Raw genomic sequence first — 18764 nt, 5'->3', positions numbered from 1 at the left:
AAAGCGCGCGGAAGAAGCCCTCTTGAATGACGTTAGTGCGGCACACCCGTGAATGGAGTGTTAAGCAGATGGCTGATCTCGAAGATAGTAAAATTTATGGAAACGCATTAAGTACGAGACGGAGTAGTTCGGTCGCATCGGCGTCGCCCTATGTCCTCATTCACTTGAGAGATTTTACGGTGTGTGAGCTGAAACAGTCGAGAAGTGTTCGAGTTGGGGGCAGGATATGAGCCCTCCGCGCGTTTCGCCTTTTCATGTTGGGCACGGAGAGAGAGGGCGCGGATGCTGACCATAAAAGCGCCTGGTCGACTACGCCGTACACGGGGCGGATGGCGGCGGGAAAGGATGCCGCCCTTCTGCTCGCGGTGTTCCACTCGGCCGACGAGAGTGCGCGGGGCGCACGGCGACGCAGATGGGGCCACGCGACGGCACCGTTCGCGCGGGGCTCGGGCAGCCTTGCCGGCGCACTTGTTTCCAGCGCCATGGTCGGGTAAACGGAGAAAAGAATTTGCGCAAGGAAGAAAATTTAATGGCTGGCCGCGAGCGTAAGACGGGGAGGACGTGTTTGCCCGCTTATTGCTAAGCATATCATATTGACCGCAAATAAAGACGGGGACAGAGGGAGAGAACACATAAACAGCGCGGGCGGTATTCTATGTAGTATTCTGTAGTATATATATGTATATGTAGTATATATATTCTAGTATGTCTTCTCTCCCTCTGTCCCCGTCTTTATTTGCGGTCAATGTGATATGCAGTAAACACCAACTAGGCCAAAGTGAAGTTCTTCTATCGCTAAGCACCTCGGGAAAATTTCACCTGTGAAAATTACACCTCTGCAGAGTTGCTTTTCAGCAGGAAACACATCCTGCGCAAGTTTATTATGTGTCAAACGATGTAGATCTTCCGGAGGTAAATGGTGCCATTCCTCCGCACTGCAGTGACGCTGCGCGGTGTCCGTCCGTCAGTTGTCCACTGTTTTCCGCTGCTTATTGTTTGGGAGCCTTCCAGAGTGGGTAGTACATATATGGGCTCTGTTTGTTAAGCCATTACGATGTTGTAGATTAGGAACATCCCGTCGTTACACAATTATGTCGTCCTAGATTCACCCACTAAATAACGATGTTGTTTTGTTGAAGCGATAGTGTCCATGGGAACGCTAGTTGGAAGGAACTCGCGTAGAAGGCGAATAATTTGCAGAGAGCTGCGATCTTCCCATTGGTCAGCTGGCCCGCTTACGTCCTGCCGATGCCGAGGTCTTTTGCAACGCCGAATAATGACTCCCTGAGCTTGCCGTGCGTAATCCATTCAGAGAAGTCCGGAACAGATCTGTCGGCTTACGTCACCGACAAGACAGGTGTGGACACCCTTATGCAATGAAGGATGAATTGTTTGTTCATTAGACTTTAGCAGACGACTCCTAATGAGCAGGTGCGTTAATGAGCGACCACGGTTACGAAGTATAATGACTTCCCCGAGTTAATTACTTTACGATCGCAGGCAAGGTCCTGTGTTTGCTGAGAACAGAAAGAAAAGAAAAAAGCACAACTCAGCAGCAGACCGTGCGCTGGGGAACGCGGGAGTTCCGCAGCCACTCGCGGCTGCCACGTATTCGGAAAGTGAAACTACGGTGTGTTACGACATTGTCCTAAACGACGCGCAGCTTCATTGTAGGTGGTTCTTGCATGCGCCCTGTGGACAGCTTAGCATTTTTTCGCGACGGAGTCGCCCGTTTTGGAACGAGCGTTTGCCCGCAACCGACATCGGGAAGAGTTGGAAGTGTTGTGCAATGCCGTCTTTGCCAGTACAGTTGCTGTCATCCCATGTTAACAGCTGCGCAATCGCCGCTCTTTTTTTTTTTTCAGCATTGTGGACTACTGTTGATGTCTTTTCATGTCTGATGAGGCCAGGTAATAGTGAGTACTGTCAGAGAAACGATGATCTAATAATCGTTTTGCTGAGTTCGCAGCGCGGACTTCATCTCTCATGTGGTACACATTGTAGACAGAACTGTTGACTGATTCTTTCTTCTTCTGCAGTGAAGTGCAAGCCCGTGGTACAGTTCGTCTAATATTGTTTTTCCGTAGCAATTAATAAAATGTTAAGTGAATATGTAATTGTCACTGGACACAATTTTCACTTTTTCAGTTGCCGAAACATTGTGAATTCCAATTGCAGTGCAAACGTGCCTAAAGAAAAACGATATCTACGCAGACTTTTTCAGGCATCACTTGGAATCACCCTTGGACTGTGAGGCTTGTCCCCTATGCAAAATGCCAGATAAACTGTGCATCAAAAGAATCCTCTTTCAGCGATAGGTGAAAGCCACGTGCATTGAAGGAGGAACGTCGTGTGTCGCGACCGCTGGATGCCATCAGGCAGCCAACTAAAGCTGTGCCCTTTGACACGCAGATGTCGCCTGAACAACAGCTGTCACGTTCTAGTGGACAGCCTGATCTTCGGTGACCCCTGTCCCGGCACCTATAAGTACTTAGAGGTGCAGTACCGGTGCCTAATAGGTTGGTTGCCTTAACACAGTTGCTCGCCGTCATCGCCATCACCTCTTCACGGACGCCTGTCCGTCTTTTCGCTTCCTTTGGTCTCCGGGCAGAGGAGCGGCTCCTCTTCGAATACTAACCGCTGTTTCCGTGCAACGCTGTGAGGACACTAACCGAGGGCTGGGCGCGAACCCTTCTTCGCCGCGTCTGCGGGTGCACTGCCTGCATCCGAGTATAGCGCACTTTCACGGACTCGGACTGGCCAGGATGTCGCCGTCGTAGGCCGGAGGCGAGAAGGATAGCTGAGAAAGCGGCCACATTCACAGCGGCACAAAACTGTTTGACGATCGTGGCTTCAGCAGCTCGCGTTAATTTCTGCTCTGTTAAGGCATGGAGCTTCTAAGGCTCGCAAATACTATTGCATATCGAAACTTTGAGTTCGACATTATGCGTGCCGTCCCGTGAATATTTGTGGCGAAGTTTACCCTGCAATACGTGCCTTGTCAATGATACCGACTGAGGCGAAAAGGTTGTGCATTTTAGCTGCATGCACGTGGCCACGCGTCGCTACACACGCGGCAATGTGGCGTTGGCAGTAGAAAAGAGTTGATGAGAGAGCGAGGCTGAATTTTACCGTCGGGCAGCTTTTCGTTTATTTTCTGTGTGCGAGCTACGGGGCACGATAGCAGCACCCGGCGGCCACAGTCGGCAAAACCCGGCAGCATTCGACGAGAAAGCTTAAAACAGCGAACACGAGACAAAGGGGCCAGAGGCAGGAAAACGACACCTCGGCACCCGCGTTGCTTATCGCAAAGGGCATGTCGCCGATGGAGAACTGTGGCGTGGTGCGCGCAGCGGCAGTCACCGTATCGCAGCATGCCCGAGCATGCCCGAGTATCGCAGCGTGCCCGTGCCCCCCTCGTCGATATATAGGCCGCGTCCTCGAGGGAGCGGTCGAGGCCCCGCGTAGTGGCGCGCAATGCAGGCTATCAGCGGCCCTCCACGTCGAGCCATCTGGAAACGCCGGCGAACTTCCACCCGTTCTGACCCCCCGTTACCTCGTTAAGCGCTTCGGCGAGTGCGCGTTCATTAAACCCGGCGCCCGTCTTCTAATTCCTTTCGCCCGCACGCGGCGCTTAAGCCCTTCGCGCGGCGGGTTACGCCGCGTTCCAACGCCGGTTCGAAACCGTTACAAACTACCGCGCACCGTTGGCCCCAGCGCTGCAGCTCAGTCCGCTTCCTCGGTGGTTCTATCCGCGCGCGATGAAAGCAGCTCGGCGCCTGCTGGCGGTATTTTGCTAAAGAGGCTGGCGGCGACGCGACTTGTTCGATTAGCGTTTTTCCCAGAGCAGTCTGTATAGTACATCCGCACCGACGCGTGCTTTGTTCTCGGCGCTGTGCCTGGGTGTGCAGGCGTTGTACTCAGCCGCTGCTATCGGTGCGGGCGTCGGCGAGTTCCGAAACGCGGCCCGAGTTCGAATGCTTGCGCCGCAACCGGAAACAAATGAAAAGCGAACGCGGCGCTTTTCCAACGCGAACGACGCGGTGTGCGTGACTGCGTGAATGCAGGGAGGCCTTTCGCCGCGCGCGCTCTGTGGGATCAGCAGCGCTGGTGGCGGTTTTCAGCGAGAGCCGCTCGGGCGTGCCGGCCGCACTCGTTCTCGAGGCGTGCGCGCAGGTTCCGCGATCGGCCCGGTCATCTGATCCGACCGATCGCTCGGCGCCTGTGCACGCTCTGTAGTAGCGTCGGCCAGTTGAAGGAGATTCCCACCACGTGCTCGCACGCGGAAATAAGCTGCCATATGGGGCAGTGCAGGTCATTTGCGAGTGCCGGACACGCAGTAACGAGCCCTCAAAACACACACGCGCACACGCAGAGGGAGAAGTTCACAGGGATTGTACACGTAAAGGCGACTTGTGCAAAATCTAGTGACAACATGCTATTTTAACCTCACGACAAAATTTTTCGCTTAAGGTTGTTTTGTTGTCTCAAACTTCGTGATGAGACTCCATTTCTTTTTTGTTCGTTCTGTTCCATAAACGCTTGACGTCGTAGCTTCCGTGGTTCCCCGGGATTTTATTTGCGACAGGATGCAGTAGTGACCCTTGTGGCAGTTTGTTTCTCCGATGCTGCGGCGTGAGTCCGTGCGACCACCGTCTTCACTTTTTTTCCCTGCAACGCTAGCGAGCACAATACAAGTCCTTCAAAAGACGACCTTCTAAACACGGGATCTGGTGGATTAACATTACGAATATTAAAACGACGGATTACCGCTCTCTGTCCCCTGTGTTATAGCGTGTGGTTCGATGATCCTTAGTGCATTCCTACCATCGTGCTCCTTGTCAAGCAGATCGGGAAAAGAAACCTACGGCAACGGAATGTCTTTTTCCTCGAGTTAGCATTGAAACACCGTTCACCCGCGGTCTCGCGTATAGGATGCACGGACTGTCGCTCGAAGAAGGCTGCATGGATGTTGCACGGAGCGTCCTGTTTTGGACGCCCGTAGGTTTCGCTCGGCTCGACCGCCGGGCGTTCGCTCCCTCCGACCGGCCAACTCCGGGCTGCACCGTTTTACCGCCGGCACTGCACACGCTACAGGACGCGCCGCAGGCTAACGAAGGCGTTCGCGCTGCCAGCTGTGCAGGGGGCTAATTGTGCGAACCCAGCGCCCGCACGATTAGTGACCCGACGAGCCGTTAGAGGTGGCGCACGGATCGGCCCCCGCGCTTGCGCAGCGATCTGAGTCGGCCGTGAGGCTGACTGGTGCGTACTATAGAAGGCGTATAGACGTGCCGTGGCGGGCGTTCGCTATGCCGAGGACCGGCGGGCCCTGAGTAGTTGCACCTGCGTTGGTAGGTGTGCGCGCCAACATTCGCGTGAAGCCAGACCTTCGCTCCCATTCGTACTGCAGTGCCCAACGTGCGGGAGGAGTGTCGTGCCACGCAGGCGCGCAGTGAAGCTCGCCGAGTTCGCGCGCTTGCGTGGTGAGCAACCAGCGCACGAACACGCCGGCCAAGAACGCGGCACTTCGCCGAGGCGAAAAACATCTGGGCGGCACGAGCGCAGTAATGCGGAATGCGCCAGTACTAAGAAATGTCAAATGTTAGCCACGGGAAATAATCAGTAAGCCTATCTCAATTACTTTTCGTTTGTAGGCACGAATTCTAATAGAAAAAACGACCAGGGTCACTCATGTAGGCTTAGACTCTTGGTTTGATAATATGACTCTATAAAATAGCACAACCGAAGGTACGAGGCGTACACAGGCAATGCACTTGCGTGGCGGTGTGTAGTTCCGGGCGTTACAGGCTCATAATTGGCTGCACTAGAGAGGTTCATTTTTGCTCGGATACGGTACAGCGATACGTCACATGCGATGGCTTTTGCGCATACGCGTCGTATACCAAGAACTACTGCGACAGTTACCGCCGGTAACCGTAATAGCCATCCTAACCGTCATTAACTATAGCAGCTTGGCAGCTCCCTTATGGCGCCGACTACCCACTTCGATTTCAATTCGCACTTGTTGGCTCTTTGCCGTGTCAGCAAGAAACAAGTGTCGAAATCCGTCAACGCCAAATCTCATCTCAAGCCGACTCCAAAGCATTAGGTATTGTTTGTCGTAATTATTGAGATCAGCTGTTTCTTTTCACGCTGCTAGGACTACAGACACGGCGCCGAGCCGTAAAACTGGTTTGATTTCCAGTTAGCAAATGGCGCCACACCATTAACACTGGTGAGAATTTGACGATGCAGAACGCTGTAAAGGCCTGATTGTTCGCTGCATCATTGATTTACTACCCTGCTCTAGCATGGTACCCGATGGCGGTATACCGAGCAAACGGCAAGTAGATGACGAGCAGATGCTGTGCCGCAGGTTAACATTTATGAGGGCGTTCGCCCTTACTACTTGCTAAGGAGGCTGCAGGGTAACTGCGGCGAAAGCGTACAGTTGAAGCTAAGCGCTGCTGTCGCATCCATGTAGAGAGAGAGAGAGAGAGATGCAAATAAAAGAAATGCATGGAGGTTAACCAGAGTTAAAACCTACGGTTTGCTACCCTGCGCTAGGGGAAGGGAAAGGGGAACTATACATGGAAAGAAGAGGGTGACAAAAATAAACGCGTGAAAAAAAATGAAAAGGGATGGAATGGGATCATTCTGGTCTTTCTAATAGGCCACTGCCCCGTAAAAAGGTCAAGAAGGCCTTGACCGAGTTTCGGTGCGACGGCAGTTCAAGTCGGCATTCCAGGACTGACTGCTTCGAAAGTGGCCTGTCGTCAAGGGGTGCGAACGCGGTCGGTAGTGACAGCCGCTGCGCGCTGCATAGAGGACAGTAGCAAAGTACTTGTTCTATAGTCTCCTCGCCGCCGCAGTGACTGCGAGCCGCGTTGTTGTCCATACCGACTCGGAAGGCGAAAGATCTTGCGTAAGCGACACCATGCCACGGTCGGCAAAGTACTGCTGTTTCGACTCGAGAGAGTCGAGATGGGGGTCAAAGTCCAAGGAACGAGTCCAGTCGGTGTAGACGTCTGTGCTTCAAGCTTGGTGTGTTCTATTTGCAAGCACACGAATTTTCATTGTAGCGTCTGTTCTTGAGAATGGAATGGAGTCGTGCAAGCGTTTCTCATGTGCAGATCGTGCTGCTGCGTTGGCATGTTCATTGCACATTATGCCACAGTAGCTCGGAATCCACTGTAACGTGATGTCGTGTCCTTGCCCGATGAGGGGTTGAAGCAGCAGTCTGATTTCTAGAACTACTTGTTCGTGGGGTCCGTGGCGTAAGGCAAAAGCCAGCCAATGAATAGCAGCCTTGGAGCCGCTGAACACGCTCCATTTCTAGGGTATAGTTCATCAGAAATCACGCGAAGTGCACAACGAATAGGAGCGAGCTCCGCGGCAGTCGATGCAGTTTGGGGAGACGGTCGAATCTTTACGGTAGAGGTTATTGCAGGAGAGATCACCGATCTTGCAGACCCATTCACCGTGGTTGAAGCGTCAGTAGAGAGAGAGAGAGAATGAAGAGGAAAGGCAGGAAGGTTAACCAGATATGAGTGTCCGGTTTGCTACCCTACACTGGAGATGGGGGATAGGGGTTAGAAAGATGACAGCGAGGAAAACGCTAAATAAAATGAAAAAAAAAAGAAGCGTCAGTAAACGAAGCTTATGGTCATGGCGTCAAAACATATTTTCGTCAACCCACAAACCATGTATACCATGCACCGAGAGGATGGCAAGCAGACGCTGAGCAGACGACGCGGCGCGGATGAGCACATCTCGAGGTACATACGGCCTTCCTATTGGTTAAGAATTCGTGTAGCTTCCGGAGTGCTGCAAGGAACAACTGAGATAGAGTATAACTATCGACACCATCAGGGCGCTTTCGTGGCAGGAGAGAGGATTGGGAGAGCAAGGGAAGGGGGAAAGAAGATGCGAAGCCGGGACGGTGTTTAAAAGCCGGTGGCGCATCTCCGAGGAAACCGAGCGTGCTTCGGTAAATGCGTGCGGCCAGCCAATTTGGCTGCCCAGCGGCACCGACCGGCTTAATTTACTAGAAAGCGTCGGAGAGCGCGTCGTGTGCTTCCAAGTGCTCGGCGAGGTGAAGGAAAGGCCGGCGTTTACACGAGGCGAGCCGAAGTGTCGGAATCCCTCCCCAGTCACACGTTGTCGGCAAGCGCAGCGCGAGAGGCGGCGCAGTGTCGCGGCGATGAAAGCGAAGGGATTTCGGGAACCCGGAAGGCTCTGCCGGGCTCAGGGTGCGGACTCCGCAAGTGCAGCCCGACCGAAGGACTCGGGAAGGGGTAAACAGAGCTGCGAGAACAGCGCTTCGAAGCGAAAGGGGGAGCGGGGCTTGCGGGGATCTTGCTCCCAAATCCGGGTTAGATTTGTGCGAGGCGCTTCCGCGCTTTGTCTGTACAAGACCACTTGTGGTGGGATCCGGCTCAGCACTTGCGGGCTGACGGGGCTGATCTCTTCTTTCCTGACGCGTCTGTGTACCCTCTGTATTCTCCCCTCGCACCTGTAAGACTCGTCTTTCGGAACCGCGCGCCCTGAGGAAGGTGAGCTGCCTACAGCTAATCTGTGGATCCCCGCGTCTTGCCGGGCGTGGCAGGGCCTATGCCGCGGGAACAGGACAGAATTTTCTTTACTCGCGTCAGGGAGAAACTTAGTTGGACGTCCCCGGTACGCAGCTGGACGTGAAAGTGACGGGATTAGAAAAACTGGCGCAGCAGAGGGATCGTGCAAGAACGAATCAATGAACCCCCTGTATAGCCTGTAGATTGGCCGCGAGATTCAAATATGGTTTGTCTTGGCTTATAATCTCCCGCTTCAGTTCGCGATTGCGGCTCGCTAACTCGACCGGGAATGAGTGATTGTCAAACGCAGACGTGGTCGTCGCGGAAACGAGTGCGCTAGGCAACTGCCGCACTCTGACAGTTCAAGTCATGGCGAACAGCTTCACAAGAGCGGGGAACAATAGGCGTCATCTATAATAGCCATCTCGTTCAAAGGGTCAGCAATTTCCACTGGCCAGTTCGAATGGCGCACGAGGACGATGAAGTGGTTTCTGATTTAGGGTTCGCTCCATGGCCTTATTAGATGCATGAAACTAATTTGAGCCGTGGTATACCTTTTAAACGCAGGTCATGCTCGTTTGGAACTGCGATCTCCTTTCCGAGCGCTACGACAGACGGAATAGATTCGCATGCTGTCGATATTTATCACGTAAGGCATAGGTATGCAGCCGCCAACTCGGGCTTCTCATTTTACAGCGCTTCCTTCGTCTTCTTCGTATGTCCTGTGTCTTGCGCTGTCACTAGCTTTTTTTTTTTATGCAACATGTACCAACCGGCCCAAATCGGCACTTTAGTGCAGTTTATTTTTATTCGTTCGCGTTTCTCTCGGATTGCAGCTGATTGCAGGAGTGCACTGGGAGACCTTGTCGGACGAGAAAGTATGGTTCGCGAGACCGACCTGTGGTCACCGTCTCTCCGGCTTCGGTATCACATAAATGAGGGGCGTTCACGAAGTTCGCACTGTCCGTGCCATAAATTAGCAACAGACGTACACGAAAGGCATCGAAATGAGAGCACGTGTGTCTAGCTTTAGGAAAATAGAAAAAAAGTTACGTTCCACACAGAACGGTGAAACACCTGTGGCGTCAAATCAAGAATGGTCGCGTTCATCGGGAGAGTTGGTTGAAGCACGACCAGGTGATCAACTTTCTGCGTTTCATTTAAGGGATACAATTCGATACATATTCCTGCCGAGCTGTGCCTCAACCGCTCCCCGGTGTACGGTCACGGTCGCCGCATAACGGGAAGGCACTGGGGAGGGCAAGGCTTGACAAACGTTCTGTCTTAATCGTATCATTTTATTTATTTGTCCGCTTCCTATGCTCTATACGAGTTGGTTTGCAAAACTGCCACACCTATCTTAGGTGCAGATTTGCCGAATCGCAATGTTTCTGCTTTAGTCTATGTTTTTATTTACTGATACGTGGATATTTGTGTAAATGCTATCTGGGCCTAGCTAAATCGAAATTCTGCTCAACACCATCGGCCGAATTCGGCCTTCAAATATAATTCAAATCATTCAAATGGACTCAGCGGTTGTCTGCTGATGGCAGTTTTGTGTTTCACACGTCACTGAATAAGGTCAGCGTACTTTGCTCCGAGCTACCTCCATTAGCTAAAGCGCGTCGGCCGGCTAGCCGACTAGGTTTCACGATCACAGGTGCAGTGGCACTGGGCGTGAGCGGAGAAGGAGAACGACAGACAAACAGCGCCAACTTTCGAGTACAGGTACCTCCTGTGCATGGTGGCGTGATGCTCGAGGTTCTCGGCGAGATTGCGTGCACTACGCTGCGTGTCGCGAACGTGTGTGTGTGTGTGTGTGTGTGTTTGCTCGAACGTTTCCCCCTTTTTTTTCTCTCTCTTCCGCTTCCCCGTCGTTCTCCCCGGAAGCTGTGGTATGAGGAGGAAGTGCAGTCTTCCGGCTTCGACCGATGTCTTTGGTGACCCCTGCCCCGGTACCTTCAAGTACCTGGAAGCGCACTACCAGTGTATTGCAGGTACTGCGGGACGCTCCTGGCGAGCGCTGCTATCGACTCTGTTTGACGTCACGCGCTCTTGCTCCCGCATCTCCTGCGGCGCCCCCCTATCTGCATCCTTCTCTCCCTTGCCTTGACGTCGAGTGCGTTTCGCATGCTTCACTGAACCAGCCACTCTTATCGACACCAACCTAACTGTATGGAGCGAGCGCAGCCAGCGTGCGTGAGCATTCGGAACACGAATGGAGACAGAATTCGCGACAAAATTGGTGGCGTACACGGTGTCACATTGGCCGAGCAGAGAGCAGGCGAAGGGCGCATGAACACTGGTGCAGACAGCAGGTGCGCTGACCAACAGCTGAGGACTTCATTGCGGTCTGCTGGACGCAATGCGTGCCTTACGTGGATGAATCATTTTGAAGCCGCGGTGCATTTTTCGTTCTTTTGTCTGGGTCAAAGGAAAACAAGAAATTATCTTTTGCTTTCTTTCTTTTAGTATTTGCAGGATCCCTAATAGTATCCTTGTTTAATGACAGTGTTCAGATGGGGAATGCAAGTGTGAGAAGGGAATTAAGTCGCACTGTTCATTTTGCCAACGCGTGCTCCAGAAGTCAGCGTAATGACTTGCCGAGAGTGATCGCCGACCGTCGGATCTGATCACGCTGCTCGAGCCTGGCTTTTGCCTGTCGTCGTAAAGAGGCAAATCAGTCGGGGCCGCTCGCACGCTTACGAGCTTTGACGGCGATACTTATTAGGCGTGCACTCTGGTTCTCAGGCGCGCCTGCCTGCCATGGCTAGCGAATCTGTGACAACGCTCGCGAAATTTCCGATGCAACGAGCGCGTCTTTTTGCCCTCGCGGCCATAATTGTGTCAGAGCTACTCTACATGCGCGGAAATATGTTTGAGGATATATTTTACGTGGTTCAGTAAAGATGCGAATTTGGTTGAGGGAGCTGTGCCCCTTGTACGACCACTTTTTTCTGATGAGCAAAACGAGAACGAGGTAAAAACAGGAGCCATCGTTTCGATAAGTGGACTCGTCTTATTCAGGGCGAAAAAGGGAAGTCCTAAAAGACCTTGAAAAAGACCAGTCCTCTCGTCGAAACCTTGGGCTCCTGCTTTCACCTTCTTCGCGTTTTGCCCATCGTCTTGAATGTCCATCTGTCGCCTTCCCTGTGCTTTCTCTTTATTTCCACTTTCTCCGATGCGATGCGAAGATGGCCTTGCGATGCACCCCGCTTGTCTTTTGCACGTTGGCGAGTGCATCTTGTGCGATACTCGTGCGGGTGGCCGTTTCTTAGCAGGCCGAGGAATCTGGTTGTCACTGCAGGCTTTCCTGCCGCTCGATCCTGTCTGTGGCAGACCGGCTGCGTCGGCAGTAGTCGTCAGTTTTAATCCGATGCGCAATGCGCTGCACCTTGATGCATGAGACTAAATTCGCCTTGCGAAATAATCTTTTATTCGTGACAAGCCTGCCTTCTGTCTAATTTCTTTTTTTCCGTGCGTATATTGCGTATTTGCACGATATTGCCGTAAATATTTTCTCCGGAGTGCCTGCTTGGGAGAGCTTGCGACATCCGTCGATGTCCTTTTGCGAAGCTGTCCCGTCCCTGTGTTAGGGCGCCGTTCTTCAGCATGCGGCTTTCGCTTAAACGCACTCGAACGATAAGCAACATAAATCCGTTGTTCCCGGGTACCGCCTACAATTAATCAAAACTGCCTACCGGCATACTCATGTGTTCACTTAAGACGCGTGCAAGAAGTATGTTTCATATAAGTCAGATTGGTTAGGTGACTAAATCAGACAGTTATTACTCTTGCCAAGACCATGTTTATGAGGTAGACACGTTGCAGGCCTGTTGCATGCATTTTGGGCGTTGCTCCTATTTTCCGTAACATTGTTCATGTGCGAAATTTTTTCTAACGCCTGCTGCCAGTGTGGTCGCCTGCATGGCGTGAGGTTCTTTTTAAGACGAGTATACCTCAAACGCCAAGAGATGCAAGCGCGCCGGTACGCTTGGTGCCGTGCGGGCGGTGCACTTCCTGAAGTTGACCGGCACACTTTGCCACTCGAGTCGTGAGCATGGAAATAAATGCCTCCTGGTTTGCACTATAGGAGACAACATGGGCCTGCAGCGAACGTGGCTCGTGCAGGGAATTTCGCATTAATAAACCTCAGTTGCCTCAAATCAAAGGAACATAAAAGAGCAAATATTCGGTAAAGTAGATATGCTAATAACTTCCTCAATACCAATACGAGCAGACTTACTCGCAATTTCGCAGCTGCTCTCGTGAAGATTTTCACGGCGTTTTCTGTGGCATAGTTAAATGTTCAGAATATTACGTTGTAAGTGAACCGAGCACTTTTCCCTGCAGTTTTGCGAGTTCTTTAATAGTCAGAACTGTCGAAATACGATATAATACTTTGAAATTATCGACGCCACACAATCAAGGCCCCTTGTCCAAATTCCAGCTTGCAAAATTGTTGATTGTTGACCACTTGACATGGCACAGCAGCTGAGCTTTCGGCGTCAGGTTTAAAAATCCGATTGTGGACCTTTAGCCTCTCCTTTAATAAAGAGCGTTTTTCTAGCGCGTTAGTTAAATGGAGTTGTGGAATAGTAGTTTACAATTTTAAGCTGCTTTAGCGTCGCTCGTCAGTGCCTGCTTAACGTTTGCGGAGTTCTAAGGACTGAGCTGGACGCCTGCGTATGCTATTTTGCCTCCCTAGTCGAAATGATAATCTCGAACGTGCAGCGATACTCCGGGTGCCAGGTTTACAGGTGGAATCAACCCTCGACGTGGTGTCCGCCGCGTAGTGCGGTGCTGCCGAAATGTCTTTCAGCCCGTCAGGATTTGAAGCGCGCCGGTGCTCTCTGTTTTTATCCCCGAACAACGGAATGCGCATGCGTGATGTGACACTTCACGGTTTCCGACTCTCGTGCATGGACACCTCTGCTCAGCATGACGACTTCTTTTCTGCACGTGCTCATCCCCATCATCACCTTTCAGCGCCTTGTCGTTTACACTGCGCGGTTGTGGAGTGACTTGTGCGCGTAAACCAGGCCGGAGCTGAGCTCGAGCGCCTGATCCAGCTCCTAAGTTACGCTACGCTGAGAGAAATTGCATTGCTCAGATTATCCGGTAGTTGTATTTATTGAGCTCATCCCTGGGCGTAGCTTGGCCATTTGTCGCATTTACGTGCTCGTAAAATCAACAAATATCGATGCTATTTTTCGAACTATTGTACATAGTGTAAAATAGTCCCAAAGACGCAAGGAAACAGCCGTGTTTCTCTGTTTTGTGTTCAATCCAGACCACCAACAAGCAAACAATAAAGGCTGTTGCCTTGTCCAATCACACACTGCAGCTCACATTGCTTGCGCTCGTATTGCAATGAATTTTCGGGACGTGTAGGATAACTTAATTAAAGAACTAGCACAGGCGCGTGTAAGCAAGCACGATAAAGAGCACAGCGTCCTGTACAGGGCGTTCATTTTTTTAGCTCCACTAAATATTTAAAAATGTCCTGCTGCAGATAAGAATATTGTGCCCCTCGATCTAAATTGCTCAATAAGGGGACGATTGTTTATACGGGATATGATAATGCTTATGTAAATAATTAACATAATTGTGCGAATGAACATTTAGTTAAATAACTTACGACACCTAACTAAATTTATGAATTGTAGCCAGTTAGCTTGCAAAGCACTTACAACGGATTCCCAGGACTAAGCCTGTATGGAGGTATACTTAAAATGTCCGACGAAATGCACTGGTGTTCCAGTCACTTTTGTTCGTCAGTGCATAAAGCAGTGTTTACTTGAAGTAAAGTAACAGTCGATTTTTACCACAAATTTGACAGCGCATATCTCAAAACGACTTCGAACCTCAGAATTCGTTCGAAGTCCATATGCCTTGCATACCCTCTTGCTACAATTCGTATATTCAAATATATAACGTGAAGCAATTAATATGAAAGTCGATTAGCCTAGTTACGCTAGTAAATCAATTGCGCATTTTGATTTATCGTATGAATAATGGCCGCCTCACCGACTAATTTAAGATCAAGGGTCAGAATTTCGCCATCTACCGCAGGTAACTTTTTCAATATTTGGTTCAGCTAAAACTAAAGCACTCTGTACACATACACATATATAATATAGTTCAAAGAGATTGAGAACACTTGCGGCACAACGCATCTGCTTGCTAATGCTGTATTGCCACACACGTGTGCGCGTCATTGGACGCGTGCCGTGCATGAGCGAAGGCGCGTGCGTGCGCGCCGGGCTGACGCTGTTCTTCCCATGGCACCTCTTCTTTCGGAACCCTTCGTCGCCGCCGTGTTGCTGCGTGCCTCGCCAGAGTCCCCGACGACGCCGTCGAGCACGACGCCGTCGACGACATCGACGACCACGACGACGTCGCGGCCGCTCATCATCATCCCGGCGACCCAGTTCCAGAGGCCGCCCCCGCCGCTGCTGCCGACGCCGGCGTCTCAGCCCCCGCCGTCGACCAGGGAGCCGTCCTCGACGCCGCTGCCTTCGGTCCCGGAGACGGCGAGCGGGGCGCACGGGGTGGCCGGATCTTCGGCGAGACCCGAGATGCCTGGTACGTCTCCTCATTCATCTCGCGCCTCACTTTGCGCCTCTATTAACAATCGCCTCGTATAGCATGGGGGACGAAGCACGGAGGCGTGCGCGGACACGTTTCGTCCCGTTTGGTGGCGCTGTTTTCATCTGCCGCGAACCGAGTAGCCCGGCAGTCAATCTGAGCTGTTTCAACAAGTTTGAAGGCGTAGTTACGATGGCCTCGGCGGCTTAGATGGTTATATAACTCGGTTTATGTCCACTGGACTTCTAGGCTCGGCTCGTTGGTTTGTGACCAACGCGGCGAATAGCGGAAACGACGGGAGAAGTGAGGCGTACACGGCGCATCTGTCGGGTTCGCATCCCGTCCTCTGCAGTGTTCGTCGTGTTGGTTTAGTGTGTACCTTGTTTTGTTTATGTCGTTTCTCTCTTTCTGGTGCCAACCGAGGTGGGGCTATTTATGACGAGCATCAATGGCTTGCGCTCGTGGTGCATTGCATCAGTCTTGACGGGATGCATCTTATACAGCTTGGCATCGAACTAAAATGCAGACGTGATTCGTTGCCCTTGATAGCCACATTGCTGACCAGTGATGGAAGTACATTACTGTCGTCTTGCAAGAGCAGAATAGATCTCCGGCTCGTAGCTTATGCGAAGGTGATGGTTTTCTGCATTATTTCATAAAATACCGCGCCAGCAATTTTTTGTTCGTCTTTTTATTTGTGTGTCTGGATTAACCGGTGTTGTGTATCCGACCAAGTCTCAAGAATCCTTGTCCCTTCGGAGAGTAAAGATGTGTAAAGAGAGTAAGGATGAGGTAAGGATGTGTCCCAGGGCTACTTGCTACGCTCTTCGAGGAACCAAAAAACTTGGTTGTTCCTAAGCTGTCTAGAGTATACAGAAATTGATCTTCCGTGATTAGCTTTTCGTGGATCAAACCGCGATTTCTGAATGCCTGTGCGAATTCCCGCCTGTCTGCTACCGCAGGTGCCCACGAGTTGACGACGACGAGCGGCGACTGGTCGACGACCACGGTGTTCACGCTGCATCGCGCGCCTCCGTCGCCCAGAACCCAGCCGACCGACGGCTACGACATCTGGGGCGGCAGCTGGGGTTCGACCACCGAGCGCAGCTTCGACTCGCCGCACCTGGGAAGAGGTACGGCTACATTGAGCGCGATATGGGGGCTCCCTCTCTGGCCTCGCGACAACCCTGTGGTGCGTGGTTAACTTGTTCTGGCGCTGGTTGGTCGGTATACTCGGTGGAGTAGCGCGAATTCACTGTAAACAAAATAAACTCACCTGGGAATTTTTAGCAGGTGATGTGCCGTAAAACCTGCCCATCCTCGAATATTTACTCCGATGTATTTGAGCAATACAGCATCATCGCCTCGTTTCACTCCTTGGCTATAGCTGCGGGAGGATCAAGGCGACACGACGCGATTTTACTCCGCTTGAAAATCTTGTTCTCGTGTGAAAACTCCGACAGGGAGTTTTAAAGAACTCCCCCCGCCGCAACAGGTTGGTCACGTGGCGCTTCCCTTGGGGCTGTGCGCCGCGTCAGCGACCGGCCGCGTTCGGTGGTGTCGGCAGTGCTTATGGCTGACGGTTTGTGTACATCTGTGATGTGGCGTTCCGTGACAGCTTTTCGTCAATTGGATTTTCCGTATTTCCTTTCAGAAAGTGTTCTAGGCGTGCGTGAAGCTCCCTGTAATTCAGCTTCAAGTACGTCAGCTGTGATCACTTTGCTGACAACGATGAATGCAAGAGCAACATTTTCGCATGCCGAAAAAGGCTTAGTTATACCTCGGAGATGCTCATTGACTCGTGAGGTCGGCAGAGATTTTTGAGTGTGTTTTTGTGCTGCGTGAACGTGGCTTTTGTTCTTCAGTACGCGCAATGCGACTTTTATGTCCTTGTGGGTACATGCTGATAACGCCTGGTGTAACGTCTGAAAGGATCGCGTAGCAATGGCAACAGCAACCACTGTTCGAGCGACGACGTCCGTGCGAGTCGCGCATGAATGGCGTGCCCCAAGTTGGTTGCGGTGCTGTGTTGCCATTGAGAAAGAACGGAGTGCAAGCAGCTCTTTCCATGTATCTGTGTGCGAATGTCCTGGCCCAAGAAAAATTGTGGGACATAAGTATGGGTACTGTAAATAAAGCTTCTTACTGAGCGATGTAAATCGAATGGTTATCGCGTATTTCGGTTTTGACACGTCGTTCCTTCCGATATCGCATTAAGATTATGCTCTACCCCAGACACTGATTTAGAAGCATGCCATGCTGGCTCAGAATGTGAGGATTCGCTGGACAGATCAGCGATGCTCCTTTTCACAACCGAGAGAGATCGCTCGGGCGGTGAGCAAGTAGAGAGCCGTCCATTACATGCCTATGACTACGCACTTTTCGGTGTTGCGTCGGCTGCTGCGGGTCACGCTCACATTTCGTAACTTCTTGCTACGCTACCACTATCTTGCACAAAGTTCATTTTGCTATGAAGCACACGCACTTACATTTTTCTTGCTTACTGTAACTAACGCACTACTTTATGGCCGCGAACGCCGGCAGTGTGCGAAGTCGCTTCAGCGCTCACAGAATGGCATGATAATTTTGAAAAATTACGCCATTAACTTTTTTCTCACTATTCTGAATGAACAGCTTTGTGTTGACTAAGGTCTTCTGTTAATTTCAGAGAGGCGGGTCTCGTATGACCGAGCATGTGAGTCGTGATTCTGAAAACAGTACAGCTGCTCGCTATAGGCGGTTTCGAGGCACACAGTATCGTGGCTATATATATTTACTGGCAGCGTTGCTTCTTGTGTGTCGCGTGTACGTTGCATGTCTATCAAAGTTCTGCATTGGGCGTTTCTCAAATGTTGGTGTATGTCATGATTTATGTGCTTTCATTGACTTGTTTCGTTGAATTTGACGCGGTGTTGTTTGTATATTTCGAAATTTGAGCATATAAATGTTTTCACGCAAAATAACGCGACACCTCTTTTTATGCTCCCGTTGCACATCGAAGAAACTCCGTGGAGTGCAAAGAAAAAAAAAATGAAAAAAATAGACAAAAGAAACTCCCATGGTTCCACGCCGAAATTTCGCTCGCACGGAGTAAAAATTACACCGCACGGAGTCAAAATTGTACTTCGAACTTGCGAAGAATAATGAACTCCAAACGGGGGGGTCGCTAGAGGATAAGCATTATACTGCCACCTGGGAGTTATCTCCGTGTACAGTGATAGAACGAGCACAAAGAAGAATGCAAGTCCGTGCACCACGGACTGCGTGCACTCGTAACTGAATTAAATAAGTTCTCTAGCTAGAAGAGCAAGAAGAATACGCTTAATAGAAAGCGCTGCGCACAGGTTTTGTATAGCCAAGACAAAAGTGATCGGCGTATAGGGCTGCAGGAGTGCAGCAGTGATTTCATTGCAATTATTTTCCTCTTTGCGCTTGGACGCGTTCGGCCGAGTGGCGCTGCGCTTACGCCCTGCCGTTACAGCGTCGGCAGGGTGTCGAGGTGGGGATGAATGAACGGGCAGAGAGGACGACTATGCGAACGTAAGCGAACAGCCGAGCGCTTGAAGAAGGCCATTCGGTGCGCTAAACGAACGGCGTGCC

At 51.3% G+C, this 18764-nt stretch overlaps 1 protein-coding gene across 8 annotated transcripts in view; it reads left to right on the top strand.

Moving 5' to 3' along the window:
* LOC135912192 (latrophilin Cirl-like) overlaps nucleotides 1-18764 on the top strand; it is a 492061-nt gene that overhangs the window by 385170 nt on the left and 88127 nt on the right. For 7 of the 8 annotated variants that reach the window (XM_065444566.2, XM_065444564.2, XM_065444570.2 and 4 more), the window contains 3 exons: nucleotides 2413-2519; nucleotides 14916-15161; nucleotides 16127-16297. In XM_065444566.2, coding sequence (XP_065300638.2) covers nucleotides 2413-2519; nucleotides 14916-15161; nucleotides 16127-16297 — 524 coding nt within the window. Of the gene's footprint in view, nucleotides 1-2412; nucleotides 2520-10463; nucleotides 10571-14915; nucleotides 15162-16126; nucleotides 16298-18764 lie in introns of all 8 variants that reach the window. The other variant, XM_065444565.2, reaches the window with a different exon arrangement.

This window comes from Dermacentor albipictus, chromosome 9, assembly GCF_038994185.2.
Source record: "Dermacentor albipictus isolate Rhodes 1998 colony chromosome 9, USDA_Dalb.pri_finalv2, whole genome shotgun sequence".
NCBI lineage: Eukaryota > Metazoa > Arthropoda > Arachnida > Ixodida > Ixodidae > Dermacentor > Dermacentor albipictus.
Note: the sequence above shows the minus strand (reverse complement) of the source record. Positions and strands in the feature narration are given on the sequence as shown.